Source organism: Mus caroli, chromosome 17 (assembly GCF_900094665.2).
Source record: "Mus caroli chromosome 17, CAROLI_EIJ_v1.1, whole genome shotgun sequence".
NCBI classification, from domain to species: Eukaryota; Metazoa; Chordata; class Mammalia; order Rodentia; family Muridae; genus Mus; species Mus caroli.
The window spans coordinates 32395186-32412730 of NC_034586.1; the positions used below are offsets into that span (position 1 = coordinate 32395186).

General features: G+C 49.2%; 1 protein-coding gene across 1 annotated transcript; it reads right to left on the reverse strand.

Moving 5' to 3' along the window:
• Nucleotides 1–333: 333 nt before the first annotated feature.
• LOC110284035 (flocculation protein FLO11-like) lies at nucleotides 334–5702 on the reverse strand. The gene is given in 4 exon segments (XM_021149602.1): nucleotides 334–483; nucleotides 823–1481; nucleotides 1484–4441; nucleotides 5690–5702. Coding segments are annotated over 4 exon segments (3780 nt in total).
• Between the last annotated feature and the right edge of the window lie 11843 nt (nucleotides 5703–17545).

A 17545-nucleotide genomic window follows, 5' to 3' on the forward strand; every position in this document is an offset into this window, starting at 1 on the left:
CTCTGGATTTTCCTGTGGAGATTGGGAAGGCCACACAGTTTCTAGAACGAGTGCTCTCCCATGTAACCGGGAAATTTCCCTTCAGAGCTCTAGACCTCCACCCATGCATATAGATCCTCTCTTCAGACATGTTGGATGTTTTTATTTCTTTGTGCAATGACCAAACAATGCATTATCCTCCTTCGTGTGTCTGGTAAAGACAGAAGAGAAGCATGTATCTTTCTCAGGGATGTCAGGGACCCGAGCTGGAAAGGGACTCCTAGAGGGGTATACAGAAGAAGCAGCGGCCGGGTCTCCTCAGAAAGATGAAGTCCTGGGTTTCATGGAAAGTAATTATATCCCAGTCATCTCTATGACATCGAAGGTTCTTGGTCTCCTCCAGGAGCAGGTAGGGCTCCCTGGAGTCATAGCAGATTCTCCAGGACCAGGATGGGAGTTGTAGAATATTCCGTCAGCAGCATTTCTCAGAGACAGGTATCTTCTCTAGAAAAAGAGTCCACAATTTAACAGTCCTGTTTGCTCCTCCCAGGCACTTACCATGGGCAACTTTGTAACCATCCTCCTCTCTTCCCAACAACCCTTCTTTCGTGCTCTAACCATCCCCCTCCCTAAAGCTCCCCCTGGCCTCCACTCGTCTTGGTACACTTTGTTCAGATTCAGTGACTTCCCTGGGATGTGGATACACTCTTCTGATTATAACTTCCTGGTTCTGCTTGTAGCTCTCCTGATTTCCATTTCTTCCCGTCTACTTCTGACGTAAGGCCACTATGATTCACCACCCCCTGTTTTCCCTAAGCAACTTGTTATATATCGGGTACTCACCACACAAAGAAATAGCCCAGCAGAGAGTCCCATGACCATGATAACAGAGGCTAGGGTGATGAGAAAGATTTCCCAGGGCTTCAGGGATCCACTGGGCTTCACTTCCATCACTGGAGTCCCAGTATGGCTGGAGGTAGTGTGTGTTCCAGGGGAAACTGTCAAGCTAGAGGAAGTGTGGGTGGCACTCAGGTTGGAGCTGGAAGCTGTGCTGGTTCTCATGGAGGTCGAGTTGAGTGTAGAGACTGAGGCTGTGCTAGTTCCAGAGGTGGTCGGGGTAGATGTAGATACAAAGGCTATGCTGGTCCTAATGGAGGCTGAGGTGGATGTAGAAGCAGAAGCTATGCTGGTCCTAATGGAGGCTGAGGTGAATGTAGAGGCAGAGGTTATGCTGGTCATAGTGGAGATCAAGCTGAGTGAAGATGCAGAGGTCTTGCTGAGCCCAGTGGTAGTCGGGGTGGGTGAAGAAGAGGAGGCAGAGCTGGATGCATTGGTGGTCAGGGTAGGTGTAGATCCTGAGGCAGTGCTGGATGCAGGGGTGGTCGGGGTGGATGAAGATCCTGGGGCAGTGCTGGATGCAGGGGTGGTCAGGGTGGGTGTAGAGGCTGCCTCAGTGCTGGATGCAGTGTATGTCAGGGTAGGTGTAGAGCCTGAGGCAGNAGGGTGGGTGTAGAGGCTGCCTCAGTGCTGGATGCAGTGTATGTCAGGGTAGGTGTAGAGCCTGAGGCAGTGCTGGATGCAGGGGTGGTCAGGGTAGGTGTAGAGCCTGAGGCAGTGCTGGATACAGTGGTGGTCGGGGTGGGTGCAGATCCTGAGGCACTGCTGGATGCAGTGGTGGTCTGGCTGGGTGTAGAGCCTGAGGCACTGCTGGATGCATTGGTGGTCGGGGTGGGTGTAGATCCTGAGGCAGTGCTGGATGCAGGGGTGGTTGGGGTGGGTGCAGAGTCTGAAACAGTGCTGGATTCAGTGGTGGTTGTGGTGGGTGTAGAGCCTGAGCCAGTGCTGGATACAGTGGTGGTCAGGGTGGGTGTAGAGCCTGAGGCAGTGCTGGATACAGTGGTGGTCGGGGTGGGTGTAGAGCCTGAGGCAGTGCTGGATGCAGTGGTGGTTGGGGTGGGTGTAGAGCCTGAGGCAGTGCTGGATGCAGTGGTGGTTGTGGTGGGCGTAGATCCTGAGGCAGAGCTGGATGCACTGGTGGTCAGGGTGGGTGTAGAGCCTGAGGCAGTGCTGGATGCAGTGGTGGTTGTGGTGGGTGTAGAGCCTGAGGCAGTGCTGGATACAGTGGTGGTCGGGGTGGGTGTTGATCCTGAGGCAGTGCTGGATGCAGTGGTGGTTGGGGTGGGTGTTGATCCTGAGGCAGTGCTGGATGCAGTGGTGGTTGGGGTGGGCGTAGATCCTGAGGCAGAGCTGGATGCAGTGGTGGTCAGGGTGGGTGTAGATCCTGAGGCTGTGCTGGATTCAGTGGTGGTCGGGGTGGGCGCAGATCCTGAGGCAGTGCTGGATGCAGTGGTGGTTGGGGTGGGTGTAGAGGCTGAGGCAGTGCTGGGTGCAGGGGTTGTCAGGGTGGGTGTTGATCCTGAGGCAGTGCTGGATGGAGTGGTGGTCTGGGTGGGTATAGATGCTGAAGCACTGCTGGATGCACTGGTGGTCAGGGTGGGTGTAGAGCCTGAGGCACTGCTGGATGCAGTGGTGGTCTGGCTGGGTGTAGAGCCTGAGGCACTGCTGGATGCAGTGGTGGTCTGGCTGGGTGTAGAGCCTGAGGCACTGCTGGATGCAGTGGTGGTTGGGGTGAGCGTAGATCCTGAGGCTGTGCTGGATTCAGTGGTGGTTGGGGTGGGGGTAGAGCCTGAGCCAGTGCTGGATGCAGTGGTGGTCAGGGTGGGTGTAGAGCCTGAGCCAGTGCTGGATGCAGTGGTGGTCTGGCTGGGTGCAGATCCTGAGGCACTGCTGGATGCAGTGGTGGTCTGGCTGAGTGTAGAGCCTGAGGCACTGCTGGATGCAGGGGTGGTTGGGGTGGGCGCAGAGTCTGAAGCAGTGCTGGATTCAGTGGTGGTCAGGGTGGGCTTAGAGTCTGAGGCACTGCTGGATGCAGTGGTGGTCTGGGTGGTTGTAGATGCTGAGGCAGTGCTGGGTGCAGTCGTGGTTGGGGTGGGTGTAGAGCCTGAGGCAGTGCTGGATGCAGTGGTGGTCGGGGTAGGTGTAGATCCTGAGGCAGTGCTGGATACAGTGGTGGTCAGAGTGGGCATCGTGTTTGAAGCAGTGCTGGATGCAGTGGTGGTCGGGGTGGACATAGATCCTGAGGCTGTGCTGGATTCAGTGGTGGTCTGGGTGGGTACAGAGGCTGAGGCACTGCTGAATGCAGCGGTGGTCGGGATGGGTGAGGGGCCTGAGGCACTGCTGGATGCAGTGGTGGTTGGGGTGAGCGTAGATCCTGAGGCTGTGCTGGATTCAGTGGTGGTCAGGGTGGGTGTAGAGCCTGAGGCAGTGCAGGATGCAGTGGTGGTCCGGGTGGGCATAGATCCTGAGGCAGAGCTGGATGTACTGGTGGTCAGGGTGGGTGTAGAGCCTGAGGCAGTGCTAGATGCAGTGGTGGTTGGGGTGGGTGTAGAGGCTGAGGCAGTGCTGGGTGCAGGGGTTGTCGGGGTGGGTGTTGATCCTGAGGCAGTGCTGGATGGAGTGGTGGTCTGGGTGGGTATAGATGCTGAAGCACTGCTGGATGCAGGGGTGGTCGGGGTGGGCGTAGATCTTGAGGCAGTGCTGGATGCAGTGTTGGTTAGGGTGGGCGTAGATCCTGAGGCTGTGCTGGATTCAGTGGTGGTCAGGGTGGGGGTAGAGCCTGAGCCAGTGCTGGATGCAGTGGTGGTCAGGGTGGGTGTAGAGCCTGAGCCAGTGCTGGATACAGTGGTGGTCGGGGTGGGTGCAGATCCTGAGGCAGTGCTAGATGCAGTGGTGGTTGGGGTGGGTGTAGAGCCTGAGGCAGTGCTGGATGCAGTGGTGGTCAGAGTGGGTGTAGAGTCTGAGACAGTGCTGGATGCACTGGTGGTCAGGGTGGGTGTAGAGCCTGAGGCAGTGCTGGATACAGTGGTGGTCGGAGTAGGTGTAGAGTCTGAGACAGTGCTGGATGCAGGGGTGGTCAGAGTGGGTGTAGAGCCTGAGCCAGTGCTGGATACAGTGGTGGTTGTTGTGGGTGTAGAGCCTAAGGCAGTGCTGGATTCATTGATGGTCAGGGTGGGCTTAGAGTCTGAGGCACTGCTGGATGCAGTGGTGGTCTGGGTGGTTGTAGATGCTGAGGTAGTGCTGGATACAGTGGTGGTCAGGGTGGGTGTAGAGCCTGAGGCAGTGCTGGATGCAGTGGTGGTCGGGGTAGGTGTAGATCCTGAGGCAGTGCTGGATACAGTGGTGGTCTGGGTGGTTGTAGATGCTGAGGCAGTGCTGGATGCAGTTGTGGTTGGGGTGGGTGTAGAGCCTGAGGCAGTGCTGGATGGAGTGGTGGTCAGGGTGGGCGTAGATCCTGAGGCAGTGCTAGATGGAGTGGTGGTCGGGGTGGTTTCATAGTCTGTGGCTATGCTGTTCGTTTCTGATGCAGGATTTGAAGTTGTGGTGGAGGAAATACGGGCATAACCTATGGTATAACAGAAGTTTTTTTCTGAATAAGACCATGATAAGTACCCGGGGCATACTTATATATTTGTTTTCTGCTTTCTCCTTTGTTAAATTCATTGCATGGGTGATTTTATTCAGTGCTCCTCAGTGCTCCGTGCACACCACTCTTAATTATCTAATCAAGTTTTAGAAATATTGATGGTTTCCTTGTGCCCACAGAGGTCAGAAGAACGTGTTGGAATCCCTGGCACTGGAATTACAGAGGGTGCTTGGGAATGGACCTTTGGTCCTGTGAAGAGCATCCCATATTCCAACCTACTGAGCCATCTCTCCAGCCCCACAGTGAATTTTAGACCAGCCTAGCCTACATCAGACCATGTCTAAACAAACAAACAAACAAACAAACACTCTCAAGAAGCTAAACAAAATAAGAGCAATGATAACATCAAAAAGCAAGGCTGAGGGGCTGGTGAGATGGCTCAGTGGGTAAGAGCACCCGACTGCTCTTCCGAAGGTCCAGAGTTCAAATCCCAGCAACCACATGGTGGCTCACAACCATCCGTAACGAGATCTGGCACCCTCTTCTGGAGTGTCTGAAGACAGCTGCAGTGTACTTACATATAATAAATAAATAAAAAAAAAGTGTTAAATAAATTTAAAAAAAAAAGCAAGGCTGAGTTTATCTGATAAACATTCTTTTTTTTAAAGATTTATTTATTTATTTATTTACTTATTATATGTAAGTACACTGTAGCTGTCTTCCGACACTCCAGAAGAGGGCGCCAGATCTCACTAAGGATGGTTCTGAGCCACCATGTGGTTGCTGGGAATCGAACTCAGGACCTTTGGAAAAATAGTCAATGCTCTTAACCGCTGAGCCATCTCTCCAGCCCATCTGATAAACATTCTATATTCTCACATTAACAAAATCTCAGTTTTAAAAAAAAATACCAGAAAGGAATTGGAGGGCTGGGGCCCACCTTAGTGGTAAGCGTTTGCCAAATACAGGTAAAGACCTGCCTTTGAACCTCAGCTTGAATGTGCAAACACTCATGTACAAACACACACACATACATAGACACATGCATAGACACACAGAGAGAAACACAGAGAGAAGAGGGTGGGGGTGGAGAATTACCAGGTAACTGGATAAAAGTTTTATATAAGTGTGTGTTGTGTGGTGTGTGTAAACATTAATGTATTCTATTGCTGTTATAAAACCTCCAACAAAAGCAACCTGAAGGGAGGAAGGATTTATTCGGCTCACAATTCCAGGTCATGGTTCCTTCTTGGAGGTCAGCTAAGGATGACCCAAAGTAGACCAGGCAAGTGAAAAGGGGTGGACTTGACTGGGAATGTCTTGAACGATAAAATTAATGAATCAAAATATAGTTTGGGAAAGGGACTGGAAAGGTGGCTTGATGGCTAAGACCACTTATGGCTTTCAGGGGACCCAAGTTTGGCTCCCAACATCCACACGAGGCAACTACTTATAACTCCAGCTCCAGGGAATCCAACAGCCCTGTTCTGCTCTCCCCAGCTCTGTGCACACATGGCGCATGGATATGCAGGCAGACAATTTACATAAAGTAAATTGTTAGTTGGCTTGATTTTTGGTTCAAAACGATGAATTCCCCCCAGGATTCCCACTTCCTGCTTCTGTGCAGGCAGAGCATGGAGTGTTCATTGATGTCAGAACCAAAGTAAAAAACAGTCAAGGCTTTCAGGTTTTTGAGAGGGCTCATTCTGTACCAAGGTTGTCTTTGAACTGACTCACAATCCTCCTGTGCTGAGATGACAGGTCCCCGTGCCGAGAAACACTGAGGGGTTTCTTACCCACAACAGTAGCCCAGCCTTTATCATAACATATCAGAAGCCTCCTGGAAGAAGCCCAGTGAGGCTAACACCCAATGGGGTCTTTCACCTTTTGCTCTTTTGTAGAATCCAGAAGGTTCTTCCTGTCTACTTGAGATGGTGCCTCCTTCACAACCACCTCACACAGAGAGCCTTCCTTTAATTTTATGATCACTGTTGTCTTTAAAATTAACTTGCCAATAGATCACTTATTATCCTCTGCCCATTTTTAAATTTTCAGACAGTCCTACTAGGTAGGTAGCTCTGGCTGGCTGCTGAGACCTCAGGCATGAGGAACCATGCCCAGCTCTACTTGTTTGCTTTGATTTGAGTTTTTTTTTTTTCCCAATCTTTTGCTGAATTCCAAACCCACGGTCTCCCACTTGCTGGGCAAGCACCCTGCCCACGAGCTACCTCTAGCTTCTTGTTTCATTCTATACTATGTTATTTCAAGACAGAGTCTTACCACGTTGGCAAGGCTACTGTTGAACTTGCTCCAAAGCCCAGATAAGCCTTGCCATTTTCCCACCTCAGGCTCCCCAGAGCTGGAATTATGGGCCTGTTCCCCCCCCCTCCCAGCTATCGTTTTAGATCCTATTCTTCTTGATCTAAGATCAGCTTAGGGTGATTTAGAATTAGGGTTACAGACCGGAGAGAAATGACCCTTAAAAAAAACCAAACCAGTTAAGTCACAGGCTAGAGAGATGGTTCAGTGGTTAAGAGCACTGACTGCTCTTCCAGAGGTCCCGAGTTCAATTCCCAGCAACCACATGGTGGCTCACAACCATCTGTAATGGGATTGGATGTCCTCTTCTGGTGTGTTTAAAGACAGCTACAGTGTACTCATATACATAAAATAAATAAATAATTCTTAAAAAAAAAACCATTAAGTCTTCTCAATATTTAAACACCTAGCCTACACCACACAGGTTATCCTCATTCACAGATGCATACACCAAGGCCTGGGAAAGCGTGCTTAGTAAGTGGAGCCATGGCTTAGGTTGTAGGCAATGTGAGACCAGAGACTACGGTGTCCATTGCTGGTTCCTGGGCAGTGATACACCATTGCCCTGACGAGATAAAAGGATGGCTCTTTGTGGAGAAAACCGGAGCTTGTCCCAATGTCTCCCGTCTCCTCAGAAGCAGCCAGACCATCCGCGTTTAGATAAAAATCACTCACCACTTTCTAAAAGCAGGATCTGCAAAAGCAGCCAGCACCAGAGGCTGCTTCTGCTCTGCATCTTCCTCTGCCTCCCTGTGACTGGCAGGCAAAGACACCTGGATCCCAAAATGTGGCCAAGTTCTAGAGAGTTTCTTGAGAAAGAGGAGGTAAAGATGGGCTTCCAAGAGCTCCGTTCTTCTAAGGGCTTTGCACCTGGGAAGGAGGCAGTCAGATGCCTGAGATGTTAAGTGTCCTCGGCACTGGGCTGTCACCTTGTTCTCATCACTGAAGTGTGGCTGAGACCTTTATAGGTTCCTGTGGGCCAGGGAGAGGCTGGGCTCTTGTCTTGACAGACTGCCAAGGAAACAGTACTGAGTCTGGGAAGGCAACGGCCTAGGGGTCAAGGGGATGGTACTTAGGCAAAGAATGGCATGATCACACTGTGCTGGGTTGAAACAGGAAGAGAAAAAGGAAAGAGGATCAAGATTGTCAGAGGCAAAGGATCCGCCCCTGAGGCAGGGATGGGGTCAGAAACCTGTTCTAGCTCATTTGTTTCCTGGTCAAGAAATTCTGTGGTTTGACGTTAGCAGAGAAGAAGTCCTAAGGATCTCAGCTGAAGGGCAGGACCCTATGTCACCGAAGCAAATGAAAACATAGGACTTGAAAGGGAGCCATGGGTAGGGAACGGGGAGCCTGGATAGTAGGCGTGTGGTACACTCATTGGCTCACACTGAATCAACCTAGGAAGAGAGAAGACCCAGGGTCAGCGGAGCCATCTTTGTGTTCTGTCTTTGTCCGTTTTCTGTTGTTATCACAAAGGACTCATCTTAGTTTGATCTCTGTTGCTGTGACAAAACAGTCTGACCAAAAGCAATTTAGGGAGAGAAAGATTGATTGATTGATTGATTGATTGATTGATTGTAAGCCTGGTAGGCTTACACTTCGAGGTCACAGCCTACCATTGAGGGAAGTCAGAAAAGAGATACAAGGAGGAGCTTGAGGCAGAAACCATGAAACAGAAACAGAAAGGCTGTTTTTTCTCTCTCACTCTTTAGCTCCCTTGCTGGCTCATGTTCAGCTAGCTTCCATATACAGTGAAAGACCATCTACATAGGGATAGTGCTGCTCACAGTGGGCTGGACCCTTCTGTATCAACAATCAAGATATCCTACAGATATACCTATAGGCCAATATACTCCAGGTAATTCCTCCATCCAGACTTCTCTCAGATGATGCTAGGCTGTGTCAAGTTGACAATTACTATTAATTGGGGCAATGCCTGAAGCTGGAGGCTTAAAAACAAAAAAGTTGCTTTAGCTCATATTTTAGGAGTCTTAAAAACCAAGATCAGGCAGCCCCCAATGCTTGGCTCTGGTGAAAGCTATTCATTGGAACATGATGGTTGATGTCATGGTGGATGATGTCATGGTGGGTGATGTCATGGTGGATGATGTCATGGTGGGTGATGTCATGGTGGATGATGTCATGGCAGAAGCTCTTGTGAGTGGAATGGATCACATAGTTGAGATAATGAAGAAAGGGTTTTTAGGAATATACTAGGTTCTCTGTTCCTTCCCTGTTCTCTCCAGACCAAGAAAGCCCTGACCATGAGGAAAGCATCAACCCTCCTCGAAGTTCCAGTCACCTCCCCTTAGGCCTCTTGACTCTCAACCATCGGTGTGCCCCTCCATGGATTCCCCACCTAGGACCCTCCTCACCTTTCCCAGCAAGGCATCTTTCCATAGCATACACCATGGTAAGTCACGGGCTCTGCTTTCGGCGTCTGAGTTTAATGGAATACAAAGAGTCTGAATCCTCTATGAGCATTGAGTTTGGTCTGGACACTTGGATGTTGCCAGCTCAGAGCACACATGGTCAGCTAGACGAGTGTGACTGGACAGATCCAAATGAGCAGAGGGTTTGGGGGGACATGGGGAAGGGACACCACATGCCAGGATGACAGATGCCACTGGTTAGTCAGCCTGTGAGAGGGGAGAAACTTCAAGCAAGGGGAAACGTTTCTGCCCGTCAGTATGCAGGTGAGTGGACATTTTTTATGAATAAGACCTGTTGTGAGAAAGCTGGCAGGTACCTGGAGATGTGAAACAGATTGGAACAAATGAGCCTGAGACAGGAAGGGATGTGGCGCGCTGCATAAGACTCAGAGGTGAGTATCCAGTGTGGCCATGATGGGCCTCTCCTGAAACTAAGACAAGAGGCTCCAGTCTTCCAGCAGCCCTTATTCTAAAACCCGTAGCTCTCTAAGAAACAGACCTTGCCAGCCCAATCCAGACTCAGCCGGAAGTGGGGATCTTGGATGCAAATTCAGAGTTTTGATTTAGCTATTTTCCAAAAGTCGTACTGTGTGTACTGATCAGAATCTAAGTGTCACTAATCTCTCTACTCATGCTCAAAGCAGGAAGCAAGGAACACTTTATTAATTCCCATGACTCATCTTTCAGGTCACGCACTAATGCCGTAAGCACTTTCATTCTGTCTTCTGTGGTCTGGGAATTTGCTTTCTGAGATGGGGGTTTGCTGTGTAGCCCAGGTTGGCCTCAAACTACAGACCCCGATCCCCTCCTTAGTCTCCCCAGTGCTAGGTATAGATACACCATTAGATCCAGCAATTGTTTTTCCTTTTGTGTCTGTGTGGTGCTTGGGATGGAACCCTGAGCCTTCTGCACACCAGACAGACCTCCCACCACCACAGAGCTACCGCCCCTGGCTTTAATTTTACTTTATTCTTTTTCCTTCGTGAGAGGCAACATTACTGGCTTATGTGCCATCAGCTGAACATTGTCACACAACGGCATACAGAAGAGAAACTGAGGAAAACAACTTGGTCAACCTAACTGGGTGTGATAGCACATGCCTGGAATACCAGGACTCGGGAGGGGGAAGCAGAGAATACAGGGTTCAAAACCAGCCTCAGCTACATAGTAAGTTCAAAGTCAACCTAAGCTACATGAAACCCTGTCTCAATAAACATATCTAACTCCCACCCCTCAAAACAAACAAACAAACAAACAAACAAACCCTAAAGCTGACCCTAAAGCTGCCCATGGATGTTTGTGGGTAGCTATGAAGCCATGACACGCACATTTAAACCCATTTGCTTCTACAGTTAATGTTTCTAACAGTGAAAGTCTTTATGCACCCGAGCCAGCTTGATTTTGTTTGTTTCCTCCTTGGCTCTCTCTCCTGGTGTCTTTCTACATTTAAGATATCTGACACTGTGTGGATTTCCCCGAGAATATCGACGGTAGACGTTCTCTGAAAGCCGAGCTGAAGGAATGGCCTTCCCCAGAGAGCACATGCATGTTTTCCCAAGCGCACACAGGCATGGCCATTGGAGGATTCTTTAAAGGATAGCCTTAATTCACAGAGATCCCCTGGCCTCTGCCTCGTGAGTGATGTCAGTAAAGGCGTGAACCACCACACCTGGTCCCATTTTCTCCTCTTAAAAACAAAAACAAAAACAAAAACAAAAAACAAAAAACAAAAAACAATTTTACATCATGCATGGTGGTATGCCTCTTTAATCCCAGCACTCAGGAAGCAGAGGCAGGAGGATATCAGTGAGTTCAAAGCCAAACTCGTCTAAAAATCAAGTTCTAGGACAGCCAGGATTACAAAGAGAGACCCTGTATAAAAGAACAACATTTATTGGTGTGGTGTGGTGCAGAAAAGGGTACTGGGGCTGAGTCACCTCTGTGGGTACTGGGTACTGAATTCATGTCTCTGGGAGAACAACAAATGCTTTTAACCAAGCTGATTCTGTTGCTTTTATTTTTTATTTTTAAAACACTCTTTGTAGGAGTTGAAGAGATGAGTTAGAAATTAAGAACACTGTCTGTTCTTCCAAAGGACCCGGGTTAGGATCCTAACATCCACAAGATGGCTCACAGACAATTACAACTCCAGTTGCAGGGGATCCAGTGTCCTCGTCTGGATCCTGGGGTACTTCACTCATGTGGTGTATTTGTAGGCAAGACACACATATAAAATCAAAATAAATAGTGAGTTTCTGCATGATAAGTGGGCATGCGTGGGAATGGGAGCATTACTGGTGCTGCAGAGTATGGAGAGCACGCTGGTGTGTGTGTGTGTGTGTGTGTGTGTGTGTGTGTGTGTGTGTGTGTGTGTGTGTGTGTGAAAGGCTTTGATCCCAGCCCAAGTCATCTAAGGACCAGGCATGGCTTATACCTTTAATCCTAGCACTTGGGAGGCAGACCCAGGCAGATCTTTGTGAGTTTAAGATCAGCCTTGCCTGTGTAGTGAGCCCCAGACCAGCCAGTGCTACATAGTGAGACCCTTTTTCAAAGAACTCAATAGCAATAAATAAACAAATTCCAAGTCTTTTATGTAAGATTTCTTGACTCTAGGAGGCTGAGCCTCCAGTGTCATGGGACTAGGGTCTTTCGAGTGACCTTCAGTGTGTGACGCTAGCTGAAAGTCATATTAAATACTGTTGAATGTACTGTTTGTTTTCACAGGCATGTGTTTCTTACCCTTCCCTGTACCATACCAAGAGACAGGCAATTTTACTTGTATTTCCTCCTAGGAGGGATGAATTTCATTTTAGTTTATATTTGCAGGGCGGGTTCTAGATTTGAGTGAGGACCCACTCCTAGACAGTCCACCTGGACTGGTCCACGAAGCTTAAAATAACTTAAGCTCAAATTCTATGGGTTTCTTTTTGCTTCCTTGTTCTTCTTTAATGTTTTATGTCAATCCAGGTTTGTTTGTTTATCTAGGGTCACTTTACATTGCCCTCAAATTCCTGTCCCTCCAGCTACAGCCCCTGGGTGCTAGCTTTATAGGTATGCTAGCTTTATAGGTGTGTGTCACCATGGCTGGCTCAGTCTCCCTTTTACCTTGGGCACTGTTGGCTCTCCTGCCAACTCCACATTCCCTGGAGACCTACCAGCCATCTCTTCTCCTTCAGGATATTTTCAGAGAGGATCCCCCCCCCACTCCATTACACAGTATTGTTTCATTCTATTGCTATGACAAAACACCCTGACCAAAAGTTTATTCGGTGTACAGCTCCAGGTTACAGTCAGTGATGGAGGGAAGTCGAGGCAGGAACGGGAAGGTAGGCAACTGAGTCTATGTCACAGTCTAGAGCTACACCTACCTGAACCACAGCCCTGTTCACTATAGAGCATGCAAGACAGCTCAGCAGGCAAACGTGCCAGCTGCTGACCCTGAGGACCAGCATTTAATCCCCAAGACTCGAATGGTAGAAGGAAAGAATCCACTTCCCCAAGTTTTCCTCCGACCTCCGTGTCCCAGCCATGGTGCATGCATTCCACTTCCTGCAGTCAGTAAATGCATGTAATAAAAACTTGTAAAAAATTAATTTTGCTGGGCAGTGGTGGCACACGACTTTAATCCCAGCACTTGGGAGGCAGAGGAAGGTGGATTTCTGAGTTCAAGGCCAGCCTGGTCTACAGAGTGAGTTCCAGGACAGCCAGGGCTACACAGAGAAACCCTGTCTCAAAAAAAAAAAAATTATATAAATGTCACCCAAAATCTATTTGGATACTAAAATGATGCTTTTTCTCTTTTTCCACATATTCTCACTTACTGTGCAAAAACTCAGTCCTATAACACGCATAACAACTGAAACTCGAGAACTGTGGGACAGGGGTGAAATATCCGGCTGGTCTGACCCTGTTTGTGGGGTGTATGTCTGATGGCTATTCCCAGTTGTCTATATCTGGAGTGAACAGCAATCCAGAAATGGAGGGCACACTTGTGATCCAGATCTTGAGGCTGAAAGACAACAGGCTTTCGATCCTGATCTTGAGCCACAGTGGCCATGAAAAACTTAGGCCCAGGCATGCCTTTAATCCCAGGAGACAGAGGCAAGCAGATCTCTGAGTTCAAGGCCAGCTTGGGACAGGGCAAGTTCCAAGCAAGGCACATCTTAGGTCCCAGCGTGGTGGTACACACCTTTAATCTGGGCCACACCTTCTGCTGGAGACCTAAGAACAATGGAAGAAGGAAGATTCTCTTCTTTGCCTGCTTGCACTTACTTGACAGCACATCTGTTGGAACCTATGTCTTCAGGATTCCAGCTTGTACAAGAAGACAGCTGAAACACCTAGCCTCGTGGGACTGAGCAACTACTAGATTCTTGGGTTTCCCATTTACAGCTGCCCATTGCTGGGTTAGCTGGATTGCAGCCTGTGAGTCATTCCAACAGATCCCCTTAATCTATATAGAGAGATCCCATATGTTCTGTGACTCTAGGGAACCCTGACTAAATACACTGTGTGTATTGATGCTGGCCCTATTATAAGGGAAATCATACGGTCTTTGAGAAACGTATTCAGTTAGTGGAAGGACTGTCTGGTCCTTATCATCTGAGGACTATGTTGGGGATGCTGCCACAGGGCTGTGTCCAGGATAGAGGTATTTGGAGCTGTTGAGGTTATTCGTGGAGTCTCTTTCAGAAGTCATGATAGGTAACAGAAGCAGTGGTGGCTCTATCAGGTGCTCTAGTTTCTGTGGAGGACACTGCCATTGTCCAGGGTCTCTAGTAAAAGCTTTAGTAGCCTCAGAGCCTGAACTGGAACAGAGATGCTGCAGAGGAAGAATTGCCGGTATTTGGAGTGGTGGGGACACAAACTAGGGTTCTGTCAGAGACAGCGGTGGCCTCAGGAAGTGTGCCGGAGACCCTCATTGGCACAGACATTGCGGTGGAGGATGTGACTGAGATGGACGCTGTTGAAGCTGCTATGGTCTCACATCGTGTAGTGGAAGCGTGGTGGGCGGGTACCAAGGTCATTGTGGAGGGTGTGGAAGGCAAGGAGACACCAGACACCATGGCAGTGAACCAGGTGATCACGAGTGGTTTTACAAAGGCCCTGTAGATTCGGTTTCAATGGGCAGTTTCAGAGGTTTAGGGAAGGAGGACTCCCTAGTGTGATGGGAGGATTGACTAGTGTTAGCATTCTGTCTAAACTCCACCCCACAGTTACCTGGCAACAGCCAGGTAGGCCTGACCCACTATAAAAGGGGCTGCTTGCTCACTCCTCCCTCCCTTGCACTTCCCTTCTTGCTCCCACTCTGTCCCCTCACCCCTCACCCCCCCTCTTTCTCCACGTGCTCATGGCTGGCCTTTACTTCTTTACTTTCTCTCTCTCAATCTCTCTCAATCTCTCTCTCTCTCTCTCTCTCTCTCTCTCTCTGCCTTTCTCTACCTCTACTAACTCCCCTCTTAACTCCCCTCTCCACACCCTGAATAAACTCTATTCTATACTCTACCATCGTTGTGTGGCTGGTCCCTCAGGGGGAAGGGATGCCTTGGCATGGGCCCCCTGAGATACCCCCTTCCCCCATACTTAACTATACCTCCATAGAACAGATCTCCCTTCTCTTTATCCTTTTATAAACACATCAACTGGTATCCGTGGAAACACAGCCCTGAGAATAGGTAATTTTATGCATTTGGCTTGGCTGTGGGAGAGAAATCCAGACTGTCCCATCTGTGATGGAGGCAGAAACTGACCTAACAGATCTCATGCAGGGAGAATGGAGCCCAGCTCTGCTCTAAAAAGGAAATCCAGGATCCACCCACCAGGTGGAGCCTCGGGAGAAGGAAAAGCTGCAGCTTGATAACCAGCCCAGGCTCTGGGACCTGCCCTCTGGGTCTTGAGCACCCCAGGTTCCTGCCGTGACCTCCAGGAGGCACAGGGACACAGGCATGCAGAAAGCAAGTGCATTCCCTGCAGAGCTGCTCATCAGTTAGCTATGCTTCAAGTGGGCCCAGCCCTGAGCTCATTCAAGGACTTCCCTGTGGGTTTCAGGGTAATAATTAGCAGAGAGAGACAAGATGGATAGACTCTAGAGGAAAGGTTTTTGTTATTATTACGACTACTATTATTGTCGTGGTCTAGTTGGAGGAATTCAGGGTCAGGAGTGGGCTAAGGGCTTTAGCATCCATCCTAGGGTACTCCCTGTACACAGCTATGCTGAGTCACACCGGCCCGAACAACTGAAAATCACACACCCTTCTTTTCTCCCAGAAGTCCCCACCTAGCATGGACGTCACCAGGGGCCTAAGTCTGGGGTCCCTCCGGCCCCTGAGATACTTCGTCTCTGAAGCCCAGCTCCATCCTGCCCTCAGCAGAGCCTGTCACCTGATGGGACATCCAGAGAGTCCTTCTGGCCCGAAGCAACCCAGACGGTTTGAGATCATCCATGACAGATTACTGACCTTGAGGAGAGAGAAAAAGTGGCAAATGATGGTCCCGTGACTCTGCTGCCTGGTTAAGGCTGGAGTCTGGCCGGAAGGCCTGTGACGCACTGGAATGCCTTCTCAGGCACCTTTCTCCAGGGTCAGTGGATGATGGGTGAGGTTCTGTGGAACTCATGGTTTTGGTATCTTTTTTTGTTTGTTTGTTTTTGTTTTTCGAGACAGGGTTTCTCTGCGTAGCCCTGGCTGTCCTGGAACTCACTCTGTAGACCAGGCTGGCCTCGAACTCAGAAATCCACCTGCCTCTGCCTCCTGAGTGCTGGGATTAAAGGCATGTGCCACCACCGCCCGGCTGGTTTTGGTATCTTAACAGAGAGACATGGCTGCTTATAAATATTGATTTCATTATCCAGCACTTCCTGTGATGACTCTTGTGGAAGTCTTCTAGCGTTCCTGCATTTGTGTCCCAGGCGAGAACATTGCCCTATGTGGGTTTTTTTTTTTCCTGTGTGTATGTCAACAGACTATATATAATGAATGTTTAATAATGCGGTGTATGGGGCTGGAGAGATGGCCCAACAGTTAATAGCATGCACTGCTCTTCAGAGACCTTAGTTTGGGTTCCAACACCAATCCTGGGTAGCTCAGGACCAATTGTAACTCTGGCATCAGAAGAATCTGTCGCCCTCTACTGGCCTCTGAGAGTAATTGTATATGTGCAGGCGGGCAAGGACACACACACACACACACACACACACACACACACACAGCTTTCTTATCAAGCCCGAATTCCCCACCCTCCTCATTTTGGCCCCATGCAAATAAATCCACAGTGAACTGACCTGAGCTTTTGCCTAAACCCAGAAACCTTTTAGAAAGAATAGAATTTCTGTCTCTGCTCTCTGGTCCTTCAAAGAACTCCTTAGTCCTGCCCTCCAACCTCTTCTGTCCAGGGTTACCCATAAGACCACAGAGCCAGGGACCTGAGTTAGTTCTCTGAGAATCCACACAGTTCACACTTTATTTTTATTACAGAAGCCCAGCAGAGGGCGCCTGTCCTCTGTCCACTTCCTCCCCGCTCCCCGCCTTGCGCACCAGGTAAAGAAACGGGTTAAGTTGGAAAGAAAATCTCCAAGCACACAGAGATGAACCGCCTGTGAGAAGGAAAGTCAGAACATGGTGGAGAGCGAGGAGAGGGGATGTGGGCTGAGTGACGACGGTGACTCCCGCAAGTTGAAGCCAGCACGCGCTTTCAGTAAAGATGGAGAAATGCCAAGTGCTGAGAAGATGCACCACCGGGGAAGGCTGGGGATGAGGCTTAGTGGATGAGACTGCAGGCAAACATAAACCCCTGTGTGTACCCACCCACGAACAGAAAACCCACCACAGACATCCAGAAAAACCAAGGGACTCACGAGGAAAAGGGAAGAGCTATGTGTGGGGTGGAGGAATTTGTAACCTTTTGCAGGCTAGGGGTTCTCTCTCTCTCTTTCTCTCCCTCTCCCTCTCCCTCTCCCTTTCCCTCTCTCTCTCTTTCTCCGGGCAGTAGAGAGAGTAGAGAAGAAAATAGTTCAATCTTCCTTTATTTTGGGGCCCTTTTTAAAAACTAAAAACAATTTAAACATATCTGGTATCTCAAGAATTCAGAAGTGTGTGCATCTTAGGTAGGGGTGGACAGAATTACTATAAATCGGTTTTTAAACCTGAGCACCTGTCTTCACTCCTTCTGGGACCCAGGGTCCTACTAGTCTTTGGAATGTGGAGGTGCTGATGCCTCACCAAGCCACGCCCTTTCCTGTACTGGTCCCGCCCCTGCTGTCCATCAATGCTATTCTTACACCACTTTCTTTCTTTCTTTTTTTTTTTTCTTTTTTTTTTTTTTTTTTTTTTTTTTT